This window comes from Poecilia latipinna, unplaced genomic scaffold (assembly GCF_001443285.1).
Source record: "Poecilia latipinna isolate Pla-1442-1.1 unplaced genomic scaffold, P_latipinna-1.0 Scaffold2327, whole genome shotgun sequence".
NCBI lineage: Eukaryota > Metazoa > Chordata > Actinopteri > Cyprinodontiformes > Poeciliidae > Poecilia > Poecilia latipinna.
The window spans coordinates 8,002-27,210 of record NW_015114943.1 but is presented as its reverse complement, the minus strand read 5'-3'; the positions used below and the strand labels follow the sequence as shown (position 1 = coordinate 27,210).

At 40.0% G+C, this 19,209-nt stretch overlaps 1 protein-coding gene across 9 annotated transcripts in view; it reads left to right on the top strand.

Annotated features, from left to right (window-relative positions):
- Nucleotides 1–18,867, top strand: part of LOC106937370 (pleckstrin homology domain-containing family A member 5-like) — an 83,843-nt gene extending 64,976 nt beyond the window's left edge. For 2 of the 9 annotated variants that reach the window (XM_015018822.1, XM_015018821.1), the window contains exons 12-21: nt 2,662–2,781; nt 8,409–8,462; nt 10,364–10,444; nt 12,791–12,853; nt 12,932–13,012; nt 13,100–13,252; nt 15,244–15,345; nt 15,458–15,566; nt 16,102–16,145; nt 17,926–18,867. In XM_015018822.1, coding sequence (XP_014874308.1) covers nt 2,662–2,781; nt 8,409–8,462; nt 10,364–10,444; nt 12,791–12,853; nt 12,932–13,012; nt 13,100–13,252; nt 15,244–15,345; nt 15,458–15,566; nt 16,102–16,145; nt 17,926–18,132 — 1,014 coding nt within the window. In that variant the 3' untranslated portion in view covers nt 18,133–18,867. The remainder of the gene's footprint in view (nt 1–2,661; nt 2,782–8,408; nt 8,463–10,363; nt 10,445–12,790; nt 12,854–12,931; nt 13,013–13,099; nt 13,253–15,243; nt 15,346–15,457; nt 15,567–16,101; nt 16,146–17,925) is intronic. The other 7 variants (XM_015018827.1, XM_015018824.1, XM_015018830.1 and 4 more) reach the window with 5 other exon arrangements.
- The last annotated feature ends 342 nt before the right edge of the window (nt 18,868–19,209 follow it).

The window sequence follows — 19,209 nt, the reverse complement described above, 5'->3', positions numbered from 1 at the left end:
CCACTTCGCTGTTGGCTTGTTGGCAAAAGATGTTAATTCAATGTTGAATTGCCATCATGTGCAATCTGGGCAGGCGCAGAGCTATGGGGGGGGGGCTTAAATATCTGATTATAGACTGAGAAAGTCTACCGCCTGTTGAGAAAGGTCTATTTAGTTACTTTCCCTCAATGGAATATATACTAGTCAGTCCCAGTGACCGTTTCACTCACGGTTTAGCCGATGTGTTTCCTGGGTAAAGATCAACCAAAAAACGCAGACCAACCTCCCCGCCCCTCGCTCAACAGTTTCTGGTAGCGCAGGCGATAAACGTCAGGGGCCTGGTGATTCGTTAGGGGTCTGGTAATTAGCCCGCCCCCCGGCCCAACGCTGACTTGTTCCGCTAGTGAATCTGGGTTCAGAACGGAATCACAACTCAGTGTTGTCAACACATAGTGCTTAAGTTAAACCGCGATTAACCCTCACCTAAAAGGGGTTGTGCTGTGGTGGCGCAGGGGTTAAGCACAAACAACAATAAAGGACTCAGTCCTCAACACAGCTGTCACAGGTTCAATTCCTGACCTTGGCGACCCTTGCTGCATTACCTCCCCTCCCTCATTACCCACTTTCCTGTCAATTAACTATCAAATAAAGGCCACTAGCCAAAATAAAATGTGAAAAATGAAAAACCCTCACTTAAAGTTGTTTCACCCGATTGAGGGGTAGATGGGCCCAGGTGGGGGGAAAGAGGTGTGTGTGTCTTTGGCGGGTGGAGGGAAGGGGGTTGGGCGTTTGAATGGCAGGCAGTGGTGAGGGGTGCAAGAAACATCTGAACACTTTGATTACTAGTTTTTCCCCAAACATTATCCTCAAGGCAAACTGACCTGCATGCTTTCAGTTCAGCAAAACCTTTCAATCAAATGTTAATTAAAATCATGTGTGCTGAATTAGGGAAATGCCTAAAACTTGCAGGGCAGTGTGCCTGGTGCCGGTGCTGAAAAACACTGGATTCGATGTGGCATTTCAATCAATGAATGTTAATTGGCTAGAATTGAATGGTTGTTTGATGGTTGATCCAGCTTCTGTCGTTGACCTGAACCATACATGCAGCCTTTGTGGTCATAATTCAACATTAAATTAACATCGTGTGCTATCTGAGTAGTTCTCCCCCAAACCTTGACGTCAATCAAACTGACCTGCGTTTTTTCAGTTCAGCAAAACCCCGTTAATCGGACATCAATCAATATCATGTGTGTTGAATTAGGGAAATGCCTAAAACTTGTACGGGCTGGAAGACCAGTGGTGAAACACACTGGATTCGACGTTGGCATTTCATTTATTTGATGTCAACCACAAAACAACATTGATTCAATGACACAGTTTCAACATTAGTTAATTGGCTAGAATTGAATGGTTGTTTTATAGTTGATCCACCATCAGTTGTCGACCTCAACCAAGCATGCAACCTTTGTGATGATAATTCAACATTGAATTAACATATTTTCCAACAAGCCAACAGCGAAGCAGCTGTGTGTTTGGGACATCCCACTCATGTAAACGTAGGGGTGGACCGCTCCACTCCTTGTAGTAAGTTGTAGATGTTTTTGTGTCAATATATCACACACACACAGTCAGTGAGAATTGTTATGAACAAGTAAGAAAATGTACAGAAAGGAACCCCCACCGACTATCCTCTGCAGTGGTTAATTTAAATGTGATAACCCCCGCTCAGTAATAAAATGCTCTGACCCAGAGCTCTGATGAGGAGGAGAGGAGGGGAAGGTGTGCGGTAAAACAGTATACATTGATTCAACATTGATCAAAGGTTGATCAGACATCGGCATGTCATTCATTAGATTTCAACCACAAAACAACATTGATTCAATGACAGTTTCAACGGTTTGATTGGATGGTTGTTTGATGGTTGATCCACCATCATTTGTCGACTTCAACCAAATATCAACGATTCTAACTATAATTCAACGTTGATTTAACATCGTGTGCTATATGGGTGGTCATCTACCTTTTTCTACTGCTCTTGTGGGTCGCTCTGAGATTTTGTTTATACAGAAGTCTGATTGTGTTTGCTTCATTCAGCGTATGAAGGATGATGGGGGGAAAAAAGGCAAAACAAATTTCAGCTAGAAATGGGAATTGCCTGCACTGTGAATGTAGCATTAGCTTTAGCATGAGATGATTAACATTACTTTACATACGGTACTCATTGAAAAAAGAGCATGTCCACCAATACAACATCATTTTTGATGACCTGTTGTCCCTTTTGGCCTTTTACAGGACCCATTTACAGAAATTCAGAGTTGCTCATTAATGTTTTTTTTTTTTTTTGAGACAGTCCACTCATGCAAACTCTAAACAGTGAGGCAGAATTTGAAATTAAACCCTCCACCTGCTCTATCTGTGAGACAGGGAAGCCAGTCACAGACACACCATAACCAAAAAAAATGCTGTAAGCTGGAATGTTTATTGCAGGTGTTAAACATAAGCAAGCCACTCAAGACATGACTGGGGTCCCAGAAAAGTGATGCAGAGTTTTGTTTAAAATAAATGCAATAAGAACATAATAATCTTGTTTAAGAAGCAATATATCCAACAAACCAATATGCTGACAAAAATACAAAAGTCAATTTTAGTTGTTTCTTCTCCTCTTTGTGTTGCTGTGTGCAGCCTGAGGAGCTGACTCTGCTGCTCATCAAGCTCCGCCGGCAGCAGGCAGAAATCAACAGCCTGCGGGAACATACAGTAGCTCAGCTAATGGCCCTGGGAATAGAAGGGCCCAACCCCAAGGTCAGCCCCGAGTGTGCATGCACACATTGGCTCTTTGTGATTCTCTGTCTTTGAGAAATCCATGAATTTGGGTGTGTGCTGGTCATTTCTCCCTTTTGATGTAGCAAGCATTTTGCAGTTTCAGTTGTTTTATGTCTGACTGCCATTGAATGTTTTCTAACCATGTGTTAGTTCATGCTTGTCTTGGTAACATTTGATTTAAAACATAAATATTTAAATTGAATTTGGTGTGCGCTTAAAGTTATTTACCAAAAAGAGAATAAAATATGCATTTTTACAAACAACATGACTACATAATTGATAATCCCTCGTCTTTTTAACATTGGTCCAACATTCTATCATTAGCATTTTTTCTGACCTCAGATTGAATATCTAGCTAATCATCCACTTCACAGAAACCATAAAATGCTACTGTTCATTTAAACACAAGTTTAGCTTTGTGTTTAAATGAACAGGCTTTCAACCATTATTAGGGTTTATATTGTCATAGCGACCTGCTATGACAATATAGCAGGTTGGAAATCATTCAGTTTTGGAAATGAATGATTTCCAAAACTTAGAAATCATTCATTCCACTACCAGGTCTAAACAGCTGTTTTATCCCACAGTAGGATAAAACAGTAGGGCTCTGTGATATTACGTTGCTGTAATAACTATTGTGTGATTTAAGATATTTCTAAAATATGTAAACTTTATGCCAAAATTAAGGACAGAGAAATACACTGGATTCTCAGCCAGCTTGAAGGTATTTATTCATGTGCCTCTGTTAACACACCAAATTCAATTTTTTGTCCACCAGTAAATCTGGGTACTGATGAATAAGTTTGTGATTTTAGGTGGTTGCAGCTGCTTTCTTGGGTTTGTGTTCTGCATGTGTGTCAGTGGAGTGTTGGCAGAGGTGCTGCTCCTCTGCATGCATGCTATTTAAGGATTTCTGTGCGGTGATGCATCTGTTTTCAGCTTTCTGTGCTGTGGTGGTTGTTTCTTTCCAGTCAGTCACTGTTTTGTGTTTCAGTCTCATATGGAAGCTTGTCCAGTAAAAACTTCTTTTAACTGATGCATGCCTGAGAACTTTGTTAAAAACTTATTTGGAGAATTTTGTATCAGTAGAAATGGTAAGACCCTTTAAAGCAGTTACTAAACTAGTAAAAACTCAACTGTATACATGGCATGCAGTTTATCAAAACCTTTCATGACCTTTGAAATATTGTCATTATGAAATGATAATATACCCTGGATTCATGAAGTACCATGGGGTCTGTCGCAATAAGCAATAAATTAAAATGAGCTTGATAATAAAATAAGGCCAATAGTTTCCAGGTGCATGCCTGCTTGTTTCCATCATGTCTCTCCAGTGCATCGAGTTTCTCTTCCCCTCTTGATTCCATCGAGAAATGTTCCCGACACACAGGGAGCAACAACAGCAAAAAAGCATCAGTATTCCACCACTCATGGTGAACCCGATACATGTGCACATGACAACACGATAGTAACGACAGCAGCAAATTTTCAACTTTCTTGTGTCGCCTCACTAGCTCACTGCACATCTACGTGTACGAGCTCAAAAATCACAAATTTCACCTCACTGCACAAGTTCAATACAAATGGAGAGAGAGGAGAGGAGAGGGAGCGGCGCTGCGTCCTGAAGGAAGAATGAACACTCGCACCAGTTACCTGCCAGGCCTCCTAACACTGAGTGTAGCATGAAAACTCTGAGTAGGAATTAGCAATTCAATCCCAATGGACTGACAGTTCACACTCACTGGGGTGTTTAATTGACAAGTTGTAAAAAGGCCAGTGCAAAATTGTGTACAATAAAACAGTTTGCTCAATTGCAAAAGAGATTGACTTTAGTGTAATTGAAAAGCATGAAAAGCAAGCATTTCAAAAAATGCTGCAAACTTTTGACACCTAGTTCTACATCTGTACCCCCCCCCCACACACACACACACACACACAATTGGCAATATTGGCTGTTTTCCCTGTCTGGGACCAGTTATGAATATGTTTTGTAGGGTAAGTTTGTTTACAGAGAATTAACAATGCATTTTATTCATTTATGGTTTACTATTTTGGAATCAGAACTCTGGAAACCAAAAATGTTGTAGCAACCTCGCACAGTGGCACCAAAATTGTTGGGAATCAGAACTTGCGTTCATGTTTTGATTACATAATTATTAATAACTAATAATTTATCATTCAAATTATTAATAAAGTTACAATTCTTTAGGTGATTCGGGAAACCATCCAGAATTTCTATGGTCATAAGCTAAACTCAGTCTCTGGAGATGGAATGAATTCAGACCAACTGCAGAACAAACTCTTCACACAACAATAAATGGTCACTGATCATGACTGAGAATTTATAGCCCAACTTTACAGCTGAATTATTCTGTGAATAACTTCTTACTTTAACTACTGGTATGCACTCAAACTACTGATATGGCAAAATTGAATAATAAAATGAGAATCAAATCAGATTAAGATATATGGCATGAATTAGGAAATCAAGAAAAGAAGAGAAGAGAAGTGGGAACAAGAGATCGCCTGAGAGAGATCCAATGAATTGTAGCAGACCTGAATCAAAATGATCTGGAAGCAAACAATATCTAACATGTGGACAACTTACCAACAACATGATAGGAGAATACTAAATCACATGTTCAGCAAAATTCTTAGCAAGTAAATAACAGAAAGGCAATTTACAAATAACCTTAGTTTAAAACACTTAATTCAGTTCAGAAAATGGAACAGTCTCACTCTGAGCCAATCGTCAGTTTGAATAAAGCAATGTCCAAAGATCAAAAAATTGATGGAACAGAAAAACTCTCTTCAGGCAGCAGACATAAACTGCTGGAGTTTCTTAGCAGAACCTCTGGTACTTTGGGTTGACTAAACCCAGGAAAGTACCTTTCTCGTAGAGGAATGGAGAGGTTGCCACAGCTGGCCTATGCAGGCAGATGCATCAAGAGATTTTGACGTCTCTATGGGAACACAGAAGCGTGAGGTACGCAGACCACTGCCTAGAAGTTCTCCAGTGAACACTTTGAAGGTTTGGAAATAAATTGTCTTCCTGGGCAGCAGGAAAAAGGTTCAGAGCTCTTGTCTCTTGGAGGTTGACTCCAACAAGACTTTGGGATTGAGGTCTTGCTTCTGTAGTGGGATCAGTTCTTATCTGAACAGCAATGAGTTTTATTGCAGAGAGGAGTTTTAACAGTGACGTCTCCAGCACAAGGGATGTGTGGACATACAAGTTCGGAAAGTCCCTGAACAAAAATGGAATACAACATTATCATATCTCATTATGTATTTTAGATATTTAATACATCTTCCAGTTCCAGTGCTAAAGGTTCCTTAGAAATTAGTTTATTGATCTTTATATTATTATGATGTTTTCATGCTATTTCTTAACAATGGTCTCAAAACAATAACATTATTGCTAATCACATTTTTTGGAACAATTAATCGTCCAGCAAAAATTTTGCATTGTGACAAGCTTACGTTGATATTAATACACACAACTTCTTTTTTGATTTCCATATGTTTAACATCATTGGAAATCTTAGAATCCACACTTTCAGAATCTGGTGGTCCCTGAGTGTTTGTGAAAAGGGTTATGTTTTCCTCAGCCTGAAAAGTTAGAGAAACACTATGTGCATAATCAAGAATCAAGTCTTGTGGCTTTGTGAAGCAGAGGAAGGAGCGAAGACTCAAAAGTTGGGCCAAATGACAGCTCTGGCATGGTGGGTTTGAACTTTTTGCAGAATAAAGAGGTCAGCTGCTATAGTTGAGTAGATAGGCAATGCCAGCAGCATACCCCGGAGTGAGTCCTTAGGATTCTATTAAGAAAATGTTCTATAGAAGTACGGTGTGAACACATTCCACAAACTAAGACCCATAAACAATATGTCACAACAGTATAATATGAGACTGAAAATCTGTGGGAAAAAAATCAAACTTTTCTGCCTTCTCCCAATGCTAACTAGAAACAACCAATCAGAGACAAGAACAGAGCTGTCATTCGTATCCATCTACACGCCTCTCAGATGTGCAGTTCCACCAGGTGTTTGCTAATTGCTCCTGGCTAGTCTGAAGGAGCTGAATGAGGGCGAGGAAACTGCAGCTGTGAGGAGGAACTGTGCCTTGAAGGCAGCACTAGGTTCACTGAGGTGTTTGGCACAGCTGAATGGTTGCTGCAGGAGATTAAAGGATTTCTCAAACCTGCATGAAATCAACCAATAAATCAATCAAGTTTCTTTGTATAGCACATTTCAGCAAAAAGGCAGTTCAACAGCTTCACAACATAGAGACAGAAACATACAGTCATAAAAAACACCATAATTGAGAAACTATTTACAAACATTATGTTTTGATGAGTGCCATCACTATTGATAAACATCAAATAAGCTGGTCAATGTTTCATTTATTATGGTTCAAAAGCAACTTTACACACGTTTTCAGCCTTGTTTTAAATAATTCAGAATTTCAGCAGTTTTGCAGTTTTCTGGAAGTTTGTTCCAGATTGAATGCTGCTTCTCCATGTTTGGTTCTGGTTCCGGGGATGCAGAGCAGACCAGTAGCATAAAGAATCAAGGCATATTTTTGACGAGGGAATAACATTGTAACATGACGTAATTCTCAGAAAAGCCAATTTCACATAATACTGTCCATTTAAAAAAAAAAAGAAGAAGAAGAATAAAACAGTCACTTGGTCACTTCCATCAAGATGAAATGCCAGCACAGCATTTTAACTGTGCTGGCACCACAGAGCAGCACCACTTAGTGCTGCTGTTGCTGATTTCATCTTGATAATAAAAGTGCAAAGATGAGGATATTTTGTTTTCCATCCATCCATTTTCTGAACACCCTTGTCCCTCAGTGGGGTCGGGAGGGGTGCTGGTGCCTATCTCCAGCTAACGTTCCGGGCGAGAGGCGGGGGACATCCTGGACAGGTCGCCAGTCTGTCGCAGGGCAACACAGACACACAACCATGTGCACACACACACACACCTAGGGGCAATTTAGACAGACCAATTAACCTAACAGTCATGTTTTTTGGACTGTGGGAGGAAACCGGAGTACCCGGAGAAAACCCACGCATGCACAGGGAGAACATGCAAACTCCATGCAGAAAGACCGGGGCCGGGAATCGAACCCAGAACCTTCTTGCTGCACGGCAACAGCTCTACCAACTGCGCCACTGTGCAGCCCATTTTGTTTTCCAAAGAACTGATTTTCAGATGATTTCATAGTGCTTGTTTTTGGCACATAGAGCATGTGATCTATTATTATTATTATTATTATTATTAATAATAATAATTAATAATAATTAGGGAAAGAGCTGAATACAAATACAAATTTGTATTCTTGACCTGTAAATTGTAGGGTGGTTTAATAAGTTTGAACTTATTAAAAATGCGCTGTAGTAAATTTCCTTCTCTTCTTATCTCAGAACTAACAAACTGCTGTTTATTCCATTTTAATTCATCCAGCTTTTCCCCTCCTTTACCCATATGTCCAGACATATGGGTAAAGGAGGGGAAAAGATCTGAGAAATCTGTGATTTCACAAAAAATATGGCTTTCATCTTCCTGCTCCTTCTTTTTTATCGTCTTTGACTGCTGTAGACTGATGTTCTCTCCCACCATCTGCAAAGGAACCTTACTTACCTGGACAAGCAGGTGAGAACTCTGGTTCTGGTACAGGCAGCGTATCTGTGATCTCTGAATTGGAAATTAAACATTTGTTTTTGAAACGTCTCTACCACTTATTAGTGTTCACAGCTACACTGAGTACAGTAGGTTATAGGTGAACCAGAAGTTGCTCTTATCTCATTTCTGGCAACATTTCACCTCTTTGCTAAGTTGGAGCAAAATCAGGTATTTTTGAGTGACATAATTAAAACACACCGATAGTAAATTCTCTTCATCATAACCCCTGACAGTGACTATAAGGCAACAGGTTGGCATTTTGCCCACAAAAGTGCTTGTAATAGAAGTGTATATATAGTGTATATAGTGAATATAGTGTATTTGAGCAATTTTGATGGCACCCAAACTGTGATGTTTAGAAAACTGGGTCAGAGCGCCGTTTAATAGCAAGTTATGTAGGATGTTGGTGATCAGCAGTACTCATCTACTAAAAGCTGTCCAGGGAGCAACAATGGCAATCCAGAAACAGGGGTCATGGGTCAGATTGCTCAAGACGTTATTACTGATTATGAAATAAGAGTGTTGGGTTCTAAACTATCTGTAAACTAACAAAGTAATCTACATAGAGAAATCAAAGCAAACAAGTCTATCTATTATATCCATTAAATAGATGTTGGCCACAATTGCTGTTAGCAGAAGGTGACATTGAAATGGCATTTTGGACCATTCTTCCACACAAAGTGAGGATGGTCATCAGCTCCCTCCACAGATTTTCTTTCAGTTACATGTCAGGTGATGTAACTGGACCATTCTAGCATTTTCTTATTTCTCTTAAACTAAGAGTTTCTTGGGCTGTGTGTTTGGAATCATTTTCATTTTATTATTGAAAAATCCAACTTCATTTCATCTGCAGATTCTTTGCAAAAATGCTCAGTTACATTTCTTCATTCATTCTTCTTTGAGTTATATGATGCATTCTCTATGCTGAAAGACAGACACATCATGATATTCTTACCTGCAAACTTTATTGTTTGCAGATGTGCTGTTTTCTATCCTTCCATGAAAACAGTCCAAATTTGCTCTTGTCTGACTGGAGGCATTATTCCAGTATTTCACTGGCTTGTCCAAGTTTTCTATAGCAACCTTGAAATAAGCTTCTATATTTTTTTCTCTTCAGCAGTGTTGAAATATGCTTATACAATCTATGGTAGTTAGATGCATGACTCATAGTTTTTACTGAAAGACTGTACCTGCAAATTCTAAATCTTCCTGAAACTTTGTAAGAGATCCTTGGCTCTTGGAAAACTCATTCAAGTATTATTTTGTCTCCTCTCTCAGAACTCTAGCAGAAAACACTTATTTGTGGCTGGTTTATAGTATTTTGACCCAAAAGGGGCTAACCAGAAAATCTAAGAAGTTTCAAGTTACATATATATTTTGCTACAACAAATATCTTGAGAGAAGTTTTTACTTTTACTCATCATGACAGGCTTCTTCTGTAAATCCCTTGTAATGATAAAACTTTTTTATAACCAGCTGTTGTTAAATTGCATTGATGCGGGCAGGTCTGTTTTCTGCTGAAATGTTTCCCCAGGTTTCTATGGCTTTCTGTAACTTTTAGCAGTTCATTTTCTTCATCTGTTCAGGACTGTGTCATTTCACTTTAATATGTATTTTAATTTATAGACTGACTTGCTTTGATGTCTATGTGGGTTATAGCACAGGTAGGTCTGGTTGTTAAGCACTTATTTTCTACACTGCCCTGTTTATAGGTTTATAGGTTTCAGACTGCAGTTTAAAATAAAACCATCGTTTTTGAGCAGTTCTTTTTCTTCTTTTGTTATCACCTAAACAGCATCTGATATCTTAGTCTCTCTTACCAGCTGTGTTATTACACCACTGTATCCTCTTCTTCCCGGCACTGATGCTAGACGAAGGAGAATGAGCCTCTTATCTTCATGATTCACACTATGATTGAGAACTCTGCACCAAGGCCGCAACTCTACCAGCAAGTAAGGTTTTTGGAAGGTGCTGACTTGAATCGGCACAGAGCCCGTCCAGCCATCTGCTGAGAGTTTTGGCTGGGTCACAACCTTGTCATGGAGTTTTAGCTTCACAACTATGGGGGAAATGTTTGCTATAATCCAAGAGCATACATTTTTAGTCTGAAAACAGAATTTCATGTCTTTTGTTCTCAAAAATGTTAATACTTTTGCTTGCATTTTCATTTTGAAAGCATAACTTCATGTATTTCTTCTCAAAACGTGTAATGATTGTACTCAAAACTTCTCCTCACACTCAAACTTAGTCTCTGCTCAGACTCTCTGCTCACTTACGAAACATAGATCTGCCTTTGGACACAGTTGCCTGGCAAACTCTCAGTCAATAGAATGATAGTGTTGCATTTGTTTCTAGAGGGTGTGCCTGTGTGTCTACTATCAGCTGTAGCAACCTGCAGGGGGAAACAGCGACATCAGCTTTCTGCTCCGTAGTTCACTAAACATCTGCCAGCAGTGATCTACTGATCACTAACAGCCTTCTGATCTTAGGCAGGATTTTGTTCACCCAACGAAAGACAATATCGTCACAACAGTCTGTCTGTCTGTCTGTCTGTCGCAGTTCCATGTTTCGTAAGTGAGCAGAGTCTAAGTGTGACCACGAGGAGAAGTTTTGAGTACAAGCATTACAAGTTTTGAGAACAAAAGATATGAAATCCTGTTTACAGACTGAAAATGTGTGCTCTTGGATTATGGCAGAAACATTTCCCCATACACAACTGCTAACTCACCTAGGTTTCAGGGTTAAACATTAGAGTGCTGAATGAGGTTGCTTTAAATGGAAAGTTCCCAAAAAGCAACCAGGAAATTGAGGCGTCATTTCTCAAAAGAAACAATCAATCCTCCGAAGACTTTACTTTTTATCTGAGGAATAAACTTGAGTTTGCCCTGCAGCTTTACTTTGTTTCCAGCAAAGCTCCAATGTTTCAACATGACTTGAAGTACAGCAGACTCCAGCCAAAACTTTGCTGTGGTTGACCAGTTGTTGTGTATCCACATCTCCACCATCAAGACCCAGTTTCACCACATTGAACCATTCAATACCAGTCACTGGATCCTTCCCAGATATAACAGCTGATGTCTGTAAAATGTCTGTGATTCAGCACCTGCCATTTGAGATGCTTTCCTTTACTGGAAATGACCCAAACTGAAGCATGGGACATGTTGTTCTGTCCACCTGTCTTCATCCGCCATAGTTTGTTGTCTACGACACATATCTACATGTCAAGATGAGTTTTTCTAAAGATGTATTTTTCAGATATTCTTTGGCTGTGTTGAAAATGAATTTCTTCATGTAAAATAATGACTTCTACCCTTTATGAAAGGCTGATTGAGGTCTGTACAGAGGGGCAGGTTTGCTCAGGTTAGCAGAGCTTTCTTGAGTCCAATCAGAAGTCCTTCTCACTTCACTATGTAAGAAAGCAACAGTCATCATCACTGAGATTTGATCTGTTTCATGCAGTAGTTAAGAGGTTAGCCCTGCAGGATGGACCCCTATCAGGATCCTCCTACGGAGCCTGGTCATGTTGATGTGACCATGACATCACCACTGCCTGTGAAGATGTTCAGTTGTTTTGCATGTTTGGTTAAAAAAAAAAAAATCTTCTCCTTCCAGTGATATACCCTGACTATGAATACTTTCATCCTGTCCTCCATGACAAAAAATAAGGATCTCATCTGACTCAAATCCTTATTTTGTTTTGGTCATCTGATATTTAGCCTCAATGAATAAACATTTGCTTCTTCATCAGTTCCCTCACAAACATCACCTCCTGTTTCAGCTCATATGTTTATAATTTAGTTTTTTTCCCTCATAAAGGTGCTATGGACCTTTATCTACCTCTATGCTCCCCTTCTACAACATTTTTGTTTTGTTTCTTTTCTCTGTATTCCATATGAAATAACCATTTTGAAAGGAATTTCTGAGATGTTTGCATTGTTTTACTGGCATTTCCTCCTTACACTGTGTAAGCTCTCTCTGAGCTGCAAAATTGTTTTCAACAACATTTTTATAAAAGTCACTGAGTCTATGCCACTACGTACAGAATGGGACTCCATGACTCCCATTTTCATGTGATCTGCCTCTCAACCCCCAATGATTAACATTGTATAAAATGTTAATCATTGGTAAGTTTACATCTTACCAGCTTGATGATTTGTGAATAAGTGTGCAGATCTCTTTCCTTACCGGCAAAGAAGGGCATCTAAGGAATATCAGGAGAAACTGGTTTTCATTAGATCTTAGCTAATGGGTTGTTGACGCCCCCCACTGGTCCAGTCTGAATATTCCTCCTCTTTCAGATCACTCCAGAAGATTTTAAAGACAGCTCTTTAAACCAGTCCATTGACAAGGCTGATGTAGAGGTAAGAAAGCTTTGCTGTCAATAAAATGCTGAGCAGCTCATGAACTGCACAGCTGATCTCAGTGTTTGCTCACATCAGACCAAGCTGAGCAGACTGTGTGAGAAGGACAAGGTGCTGAAGATGCAGGAAGAGAAGCTCCAACAACTGCACAGGGAAAAGGTACAACCTTGAGCAGAGCAAGCTCACCTTTCCACATGGAGAGCAGTCTCAGGTACGCAGTAAGGAGTTTCTGTTGTTTTGTGGCAGCACACTCTGGAGACGGTGCTGCTGTCAGCCAGTCAGGAACTGGGTGAGCAGAGTGGCTCCAACACGGCGGCCATGCAGAGCCTGGTCCAACAAAGAGATGTCCTGCAGAGCGGCTTGCTCAGCACCTGTAGGGAGTTGTCCAGAGTCACCGCTGTAAGTTCAGACTCAGATTACTTTAAGATAATGTTGATGGCAGCATTATCTCAGCTGATACCCTCCTCCGGGAAGGAATCGGCCAATCAAAACAACACATCTGATGTAGCTTCCATGAAGAGGAAAATAATTCAGAGAAAACTAACAGTTGAAATAACATTGAATAGAAGGAGTGGAAGAAGAAAGTGAGAAAAACAGGTTAGTTTGCCCTCCAGCAGCCAAAGAATTAACCACAAAGCAAAGTAAAATGCTACTTTACAAAACAATAATTTGCCAAAAAAGGAATAGCCTGAAGCCAAGGCTTCTTCTTGCCTATCATAGTCATAGACTCAGTATTCGATGAAAATGGAAGATATCTGCTGTCCATATACATACATATGAATTAAAATATGCATGTATGCACATATATAGACATTTGTAGGCTATATATTGTTCACATTTTCCCAATAGTGGGAAAATTTGACACCATTGACCGTGTGGTCAATGGTGTCAAATAGATCAATGAACTGGCGCTTATTTATTATCTATCTAGATATAAAATCAGATGTATATAACATTAGCTATAACTTGTTTTTGAATACCTAAGATAAAGGAATATCTTAGGTTCTAATTGCATAAAGGCAGAGTCACCAATGTGAAAATCTGTGAACACACACATTCACACCCCTACCTATCACTAAATGCTGTGCATGCAGACTCGCATGCACAGCATATGGACACTCACATGTGCACACACTTTGAATCACTGTTGTTTCTCTGATCATTTCTCTTACTCTCGATGCTTTTTTCCTCTGCTCCCTCCCTGCCCCTGCTTGCTTCTGTTTTTGTCCTGTCTTTTTCTCTTTTTCTATATTTTTGGAGCCTTTCTTTGCACATCCTCCGAATCTACAAATTATGGATCTGGTCAACTGGTCTCTCAATGCAATTGATAAAATTTTCGACGAAAAGTCTGGGCACAGGAGAGCTCTCTTGTCCTGCAGGGACACACCCAGCGGGATTCACCCTGGATTTATTCATGATAACAGGATTTCTGCTTGTGGATTCCTGGCTTATCGATAAATTTGTGACGGACTTGGCCGAACTAGCGAACACTCAGACTGTTGGTGAGGACAGAGATGCAAGTTGGATGCAAAGTCTTGCTGAGACTCGCAGCCCAGCTGAGGACTCAAACTCACTAAGTCGATCTTGGAGAAGTTGCTGGTTTCAGTTCAGTGGAACAACCAAACTAATTTGGATGATTGGGAACTGAGATGTATCGGAGAGACTTTAGGGAAGATTGAAATGTATAATCAAAGACATTCTGCTTCTGAATTGGCTTTCCCCATGTTGCCTTGGAAGGGCTGCATATCTCTAATCTCCTTGAAGATATGTAAACACAAAGCTCCTTCCCACCTCACCACCTCCTCTTAGCCATGCAGCTGTGGAGCTGAGCGCTCCTAAGGACATTCCTAGATAACAACACTTTTATCGGACTTCTGCCTGGAGGCAGAGCAACGTGGTTTCATGGCCCTTTGACGTCACCGCCTTCACTCTTGTCTCTGTTTTGCCCTTTGTTTTGTCTGAATGTTGCCATTTNCCCTAATGNGTCCTTTCCTCTTTTTTGTTTTAGGTGGAGTACTCCCTATTTAACCCAGAAAAGGATTATTTTAGTTTATTAGTAATAGAAATTGTGGAGTACGCACTATTTAGATCAATATTATACAGCCCAGAAATGGAATTGGAATTAGAATTAGAATAACTACAAACTTGGAATCCAGAAATACTTAACAGGAACAGTCACTACTTAATTACTTTTATATTACTACTTTTTAGAAACTGTAATTACTCACTTTACACCAGAAAAGGATTAAGATTAGTCATTTTGCTTTTTTTCTTCTTTTTCTTTCCTATGGTTTATTTTGTTTGAATTTCCTTTGAATTAATGTAAAGCACTTTGAATTGGCTTGTTGCTGAAAATGTGCTATATAAATAAAATTACCTTCCCATCCCAGGAGTTGGAGCGATCGTGGACAGAGTATGAGCAGCTGGAGGCAGATGTTACTCTGGCCAGGACCAACCTGCTGGAGCAGCTGGAGGCCCTGGGCAGCCCACAGGTAGCAGACAGACCCAGACCCACTCACAAACACACACTCTTTATGTGTGTGTGTTTGAGCCTTAATGAGGCTATATCTTACTATGTGTTTCTTTTGTGTGTGTGTGTCTTAGACAGAACCTCCAAGTCAGCGGCACATCCAGATCCAGAAGGAGCTTTGGAGGATCCAGGACGTGATGGAGGCTCTGACTAAAACTAAACCCCAGCAGAGAACAGAGTGTGGTGAGTTTATGACACAGATCACTTCCAAAACTTTTCTGCAACCTTGGCATCTAAATCTTTTTCTACTGTAATACAGTCATATTCAATAAGTCAGATTAAAAGATGTCGGATTAAAAATACCTTATGACAATAACAACCATTAAATAGGAATGAAACATGATTTGACAAGCCCACGTTTCTGTTTTTAAAAATAGCTTTTTGCTGGTATGGTGTAAAATTCATAATTTAAATGTCAAGTTTTCAAAAATTATAATGGAAATAAAAGCTTTCAAACATTCATCTGTGTGGAATTAATCTATATAATTAGATTCACTTAGTGATAAAGTTTCTAAAATAAATGGGCTTTTCAATAATCTTCTAATTTATTACAGTAAATGGGATTGAAGTTGATTTTGCTCTAAAATGTTTGTTCCTCAGCAATTGCTTCTTGTGCTCAGGCAGCCATTTTCCTGGCTGCGTTTAGTTGGTTTTGGAGATGTTAGTCTGATTTAGTGGTTCCTCCAGATATTTCTACTCTTTTTGTTATATTTTGCAGGTTTTCCTGGTTCAACGCCTCTTTCTAGTCAGCAGAAAAATGAGGTAAAGCCCATACATGACATCTATCACATAACCTTTGGTTTTAATAAAATACTCTCCAAGGTTGGTTAGACCAAATATTATTTGCTCATTTAGGCCACAGCAGCATTGGCACCAATTATTTATCTGAGTTTTTGCTGCTTTCATCCCCAAAATCTCTTTGCTTGGTGTTGATGTAACATCTGCAATATACAGTATACTACAGTATATTGCAGTATTCCTGGGCGTCAAGGCAAACTCCCCTGCATGTTTTAGGTGTTTCCTTGCTTCAGCCCAGGTGGTTTCAGTTGCCAGGTGTTAGCTGAACTGCAATCATCTGAATCAGGTGTATTAAAGCAGGGAAACCTCTAAAGCATGCAGGGCAGTGTGCCTTGAGGGACCAGGGTTGGGAAACACTGCCCTTTTGAACATTTTTTCATCATTAAAAGATAAGATTTAATTATTTCTGATATATTAGTAAAATTAATTTTAAGTCAGTTCAAAGTACCTTAGTGAATTAAAATATAATCAGAAATACTTATTCCAGTGATTCAGTTTAGAAAGTTAAACTTCTATTTGATGGATTCAACCGCACACAGGCCTATAGCTTAAGTACTGAACAATATGTCCATGTACTGTGCAGTATCTGCACAGTACATGCAGATACTGCACAGATACTGCACAGATACTGCACAGGTCCTCCATACCACACCTCAATGAGGTGTGGTATGGAGGACATCAGTCTGTGTTTCTGCTGAGGTGTTCAGGATGTCCAGGAGGCAGGAGTTCATCCTGTAACCAGTGGATTGCCAGTTCAAAGCGCCAGTCCACATATTTCTATTGTTGTGTCCTTGGAGATGACCCTTCATCCACCAGTGCATGGCAGCCTTGCAGCTGTTGCTACAGTGTCACTCACACTGTCAGTATATGAATGGGTGACTGACTTCATGTGTAAAGTGCTTTGGAGTCCTCTGACTTGATAAAGCGCTATAACAAGTACACGTCATTTTCCATAATAGCAGACTTTGGGTCAACTGGTGTCTCTCAGATTCTCTGTGGGGTTTATGTCAGGCCAGTTTGCTAGTTTTACCATGGTTATTAAAGTAGGTATTAGTATGTTTGACCAAATCATGTTGGAAAATGAATTTATCATTGTGGTTTGGATTCTGTGACCCTGAAAGCTTGATCCAGTTGCTTGACAACTGTAAAGTCAGCATTCTTTCCCATGATTATGTGGGTGTAACATAACTGCAATATAACATTTCTGAATTAAAATATTTTATTATTTCTCTGATTATTAGGAATTGTGAAAATGTTTTGATCATTAGTAATCAAAAATTTGCTTCTGAACAAATTTTTGAGTTTTCCTTAACTGTGAGGCAAAAATCATGAGAAACTGATCGATATCACTGTGTGGAAGGAATACAAGTAATATTTGAGTTTCACTTCTTGAGTTGAATTGATGAAACACATGACCTTCTTCATTGTACTTCATTTTTTTAAATGCAGCTTGTACTTCACAACAAAAGGGAAGCAGTCCAACAGTTTAAAGTTCAAATTCTAGCACAGAATCTAGTGTAGAGTTGTGTAGAGGTGTGTCTCCTGTAGCCAACGTGTCCCTGCTGCATGTTTCTGTAGCCTAGAGACAGCAGTTTGGACATGTAACATGCATCTTTGTTCCAGCTTGTGCATAATGTGTGCGGTGCGAGCACGCCACTGTCTTCACCAGTAAGCTCGGCTTCAGTGTGACGGTGTGAGTGTGGTCCTGTCCTGGTTCTGAGCTGTGCTGTTTAACTGTCAACAGGCAGTGACGCTGCTGCCACCCAGCCCACTTAAAGAGGGCACCAGGGTGCCCGCTCGCCCGCCCCTCCCTCAGTGCTATGACTCAGAGTGCATCCCTCACACATACCCCCACCACTCACAACCTGGCAGCCGACCCCTCCACGCTCACCGCCCTGAGGAGCGCAAGGCCAGCTCCAGGAATGGAGCACACAGCGTAAGACCTGTTTAAAGTCTCCATGCTCCACTCCAACCTCCACCATCCCTTCATCCTCCGTCATCAATGAACACACAGAGCCACTTCATCTGACCTCAATCATTTTCAGCCTCGCCATCAAATATTTACAGAATGAGAAGCTCCTTACCCACCTCCATCAGCCCTGCATTTCTACACCAGGCCGCATCATGATATTCACCCCATCATGGTTCATCCTGCGTTTCATCATTGTAATCAGATTTTGCCTGCTGTGTCTGTCCTTCACCTTACCTTTGGGCTTTAAAACATCGTGTTGTCCTCCAGTTAACCTTCTGCAGTTTTGCAGCTTATTTAAATTCAGTATGTAAATTTAATTAGCGCGGGTTTTTGCTCTGTGACCTTTGTACTGGAGAGTGTGTATATCTTTTTGCAAAAATATTCATACCCCTAAACTTTTCCATATTTCATCAAACACAACTCGGAGCTTCGTTGTGAAGTGAAAGTGATTCTTAAAAGTTTCAGTTTCTTTGAATTAAATTTCATTCAATAAAGTTTGAGGTGTGGTGTGGAGAGAGACATGGAAAATCACTGCTATCAGGATTGACCTACATGAGATAGACAATGAAAACATGTCAGATGATGTGGACAAGCTGCCTCTGATCTCCTTCTATAACATAGTTCACTACCAGGCACGTGCAGAGCGGGGGGCTGGGGGGGCTTGAGCACCTGCCCTTTTTGCTCCTTGCCCCCAAGTGCCCTTTTGGTCAAATTATTATTTATTTATTTATTTATTTGTTTGTTTGCTATTATTATTTCCTAAGCCCTCTTCTGACACATAATAACATGTACTAAAATTAATTGTTTTTTTTGTTGGGGGTTTTTTGTACAACATAATAAGCCGGTCACCTTGTTACCTTTGACCTTTTGCCCGTGACGCATGACGCAGTTGCCTCTCGCGCAGTGAGATAAGGCGGCTAACTGGAGCTCAATGTAGCGAACGTTCCAGATTACAGAACAGTTTTTGGTGAAGTAAAAAAAAAAACGTTTTTGGTGAATAAAGTGGAGCAGACCTGCTACTTGTCAGATAACGGAAAACGTTGTAGTATCATTTCT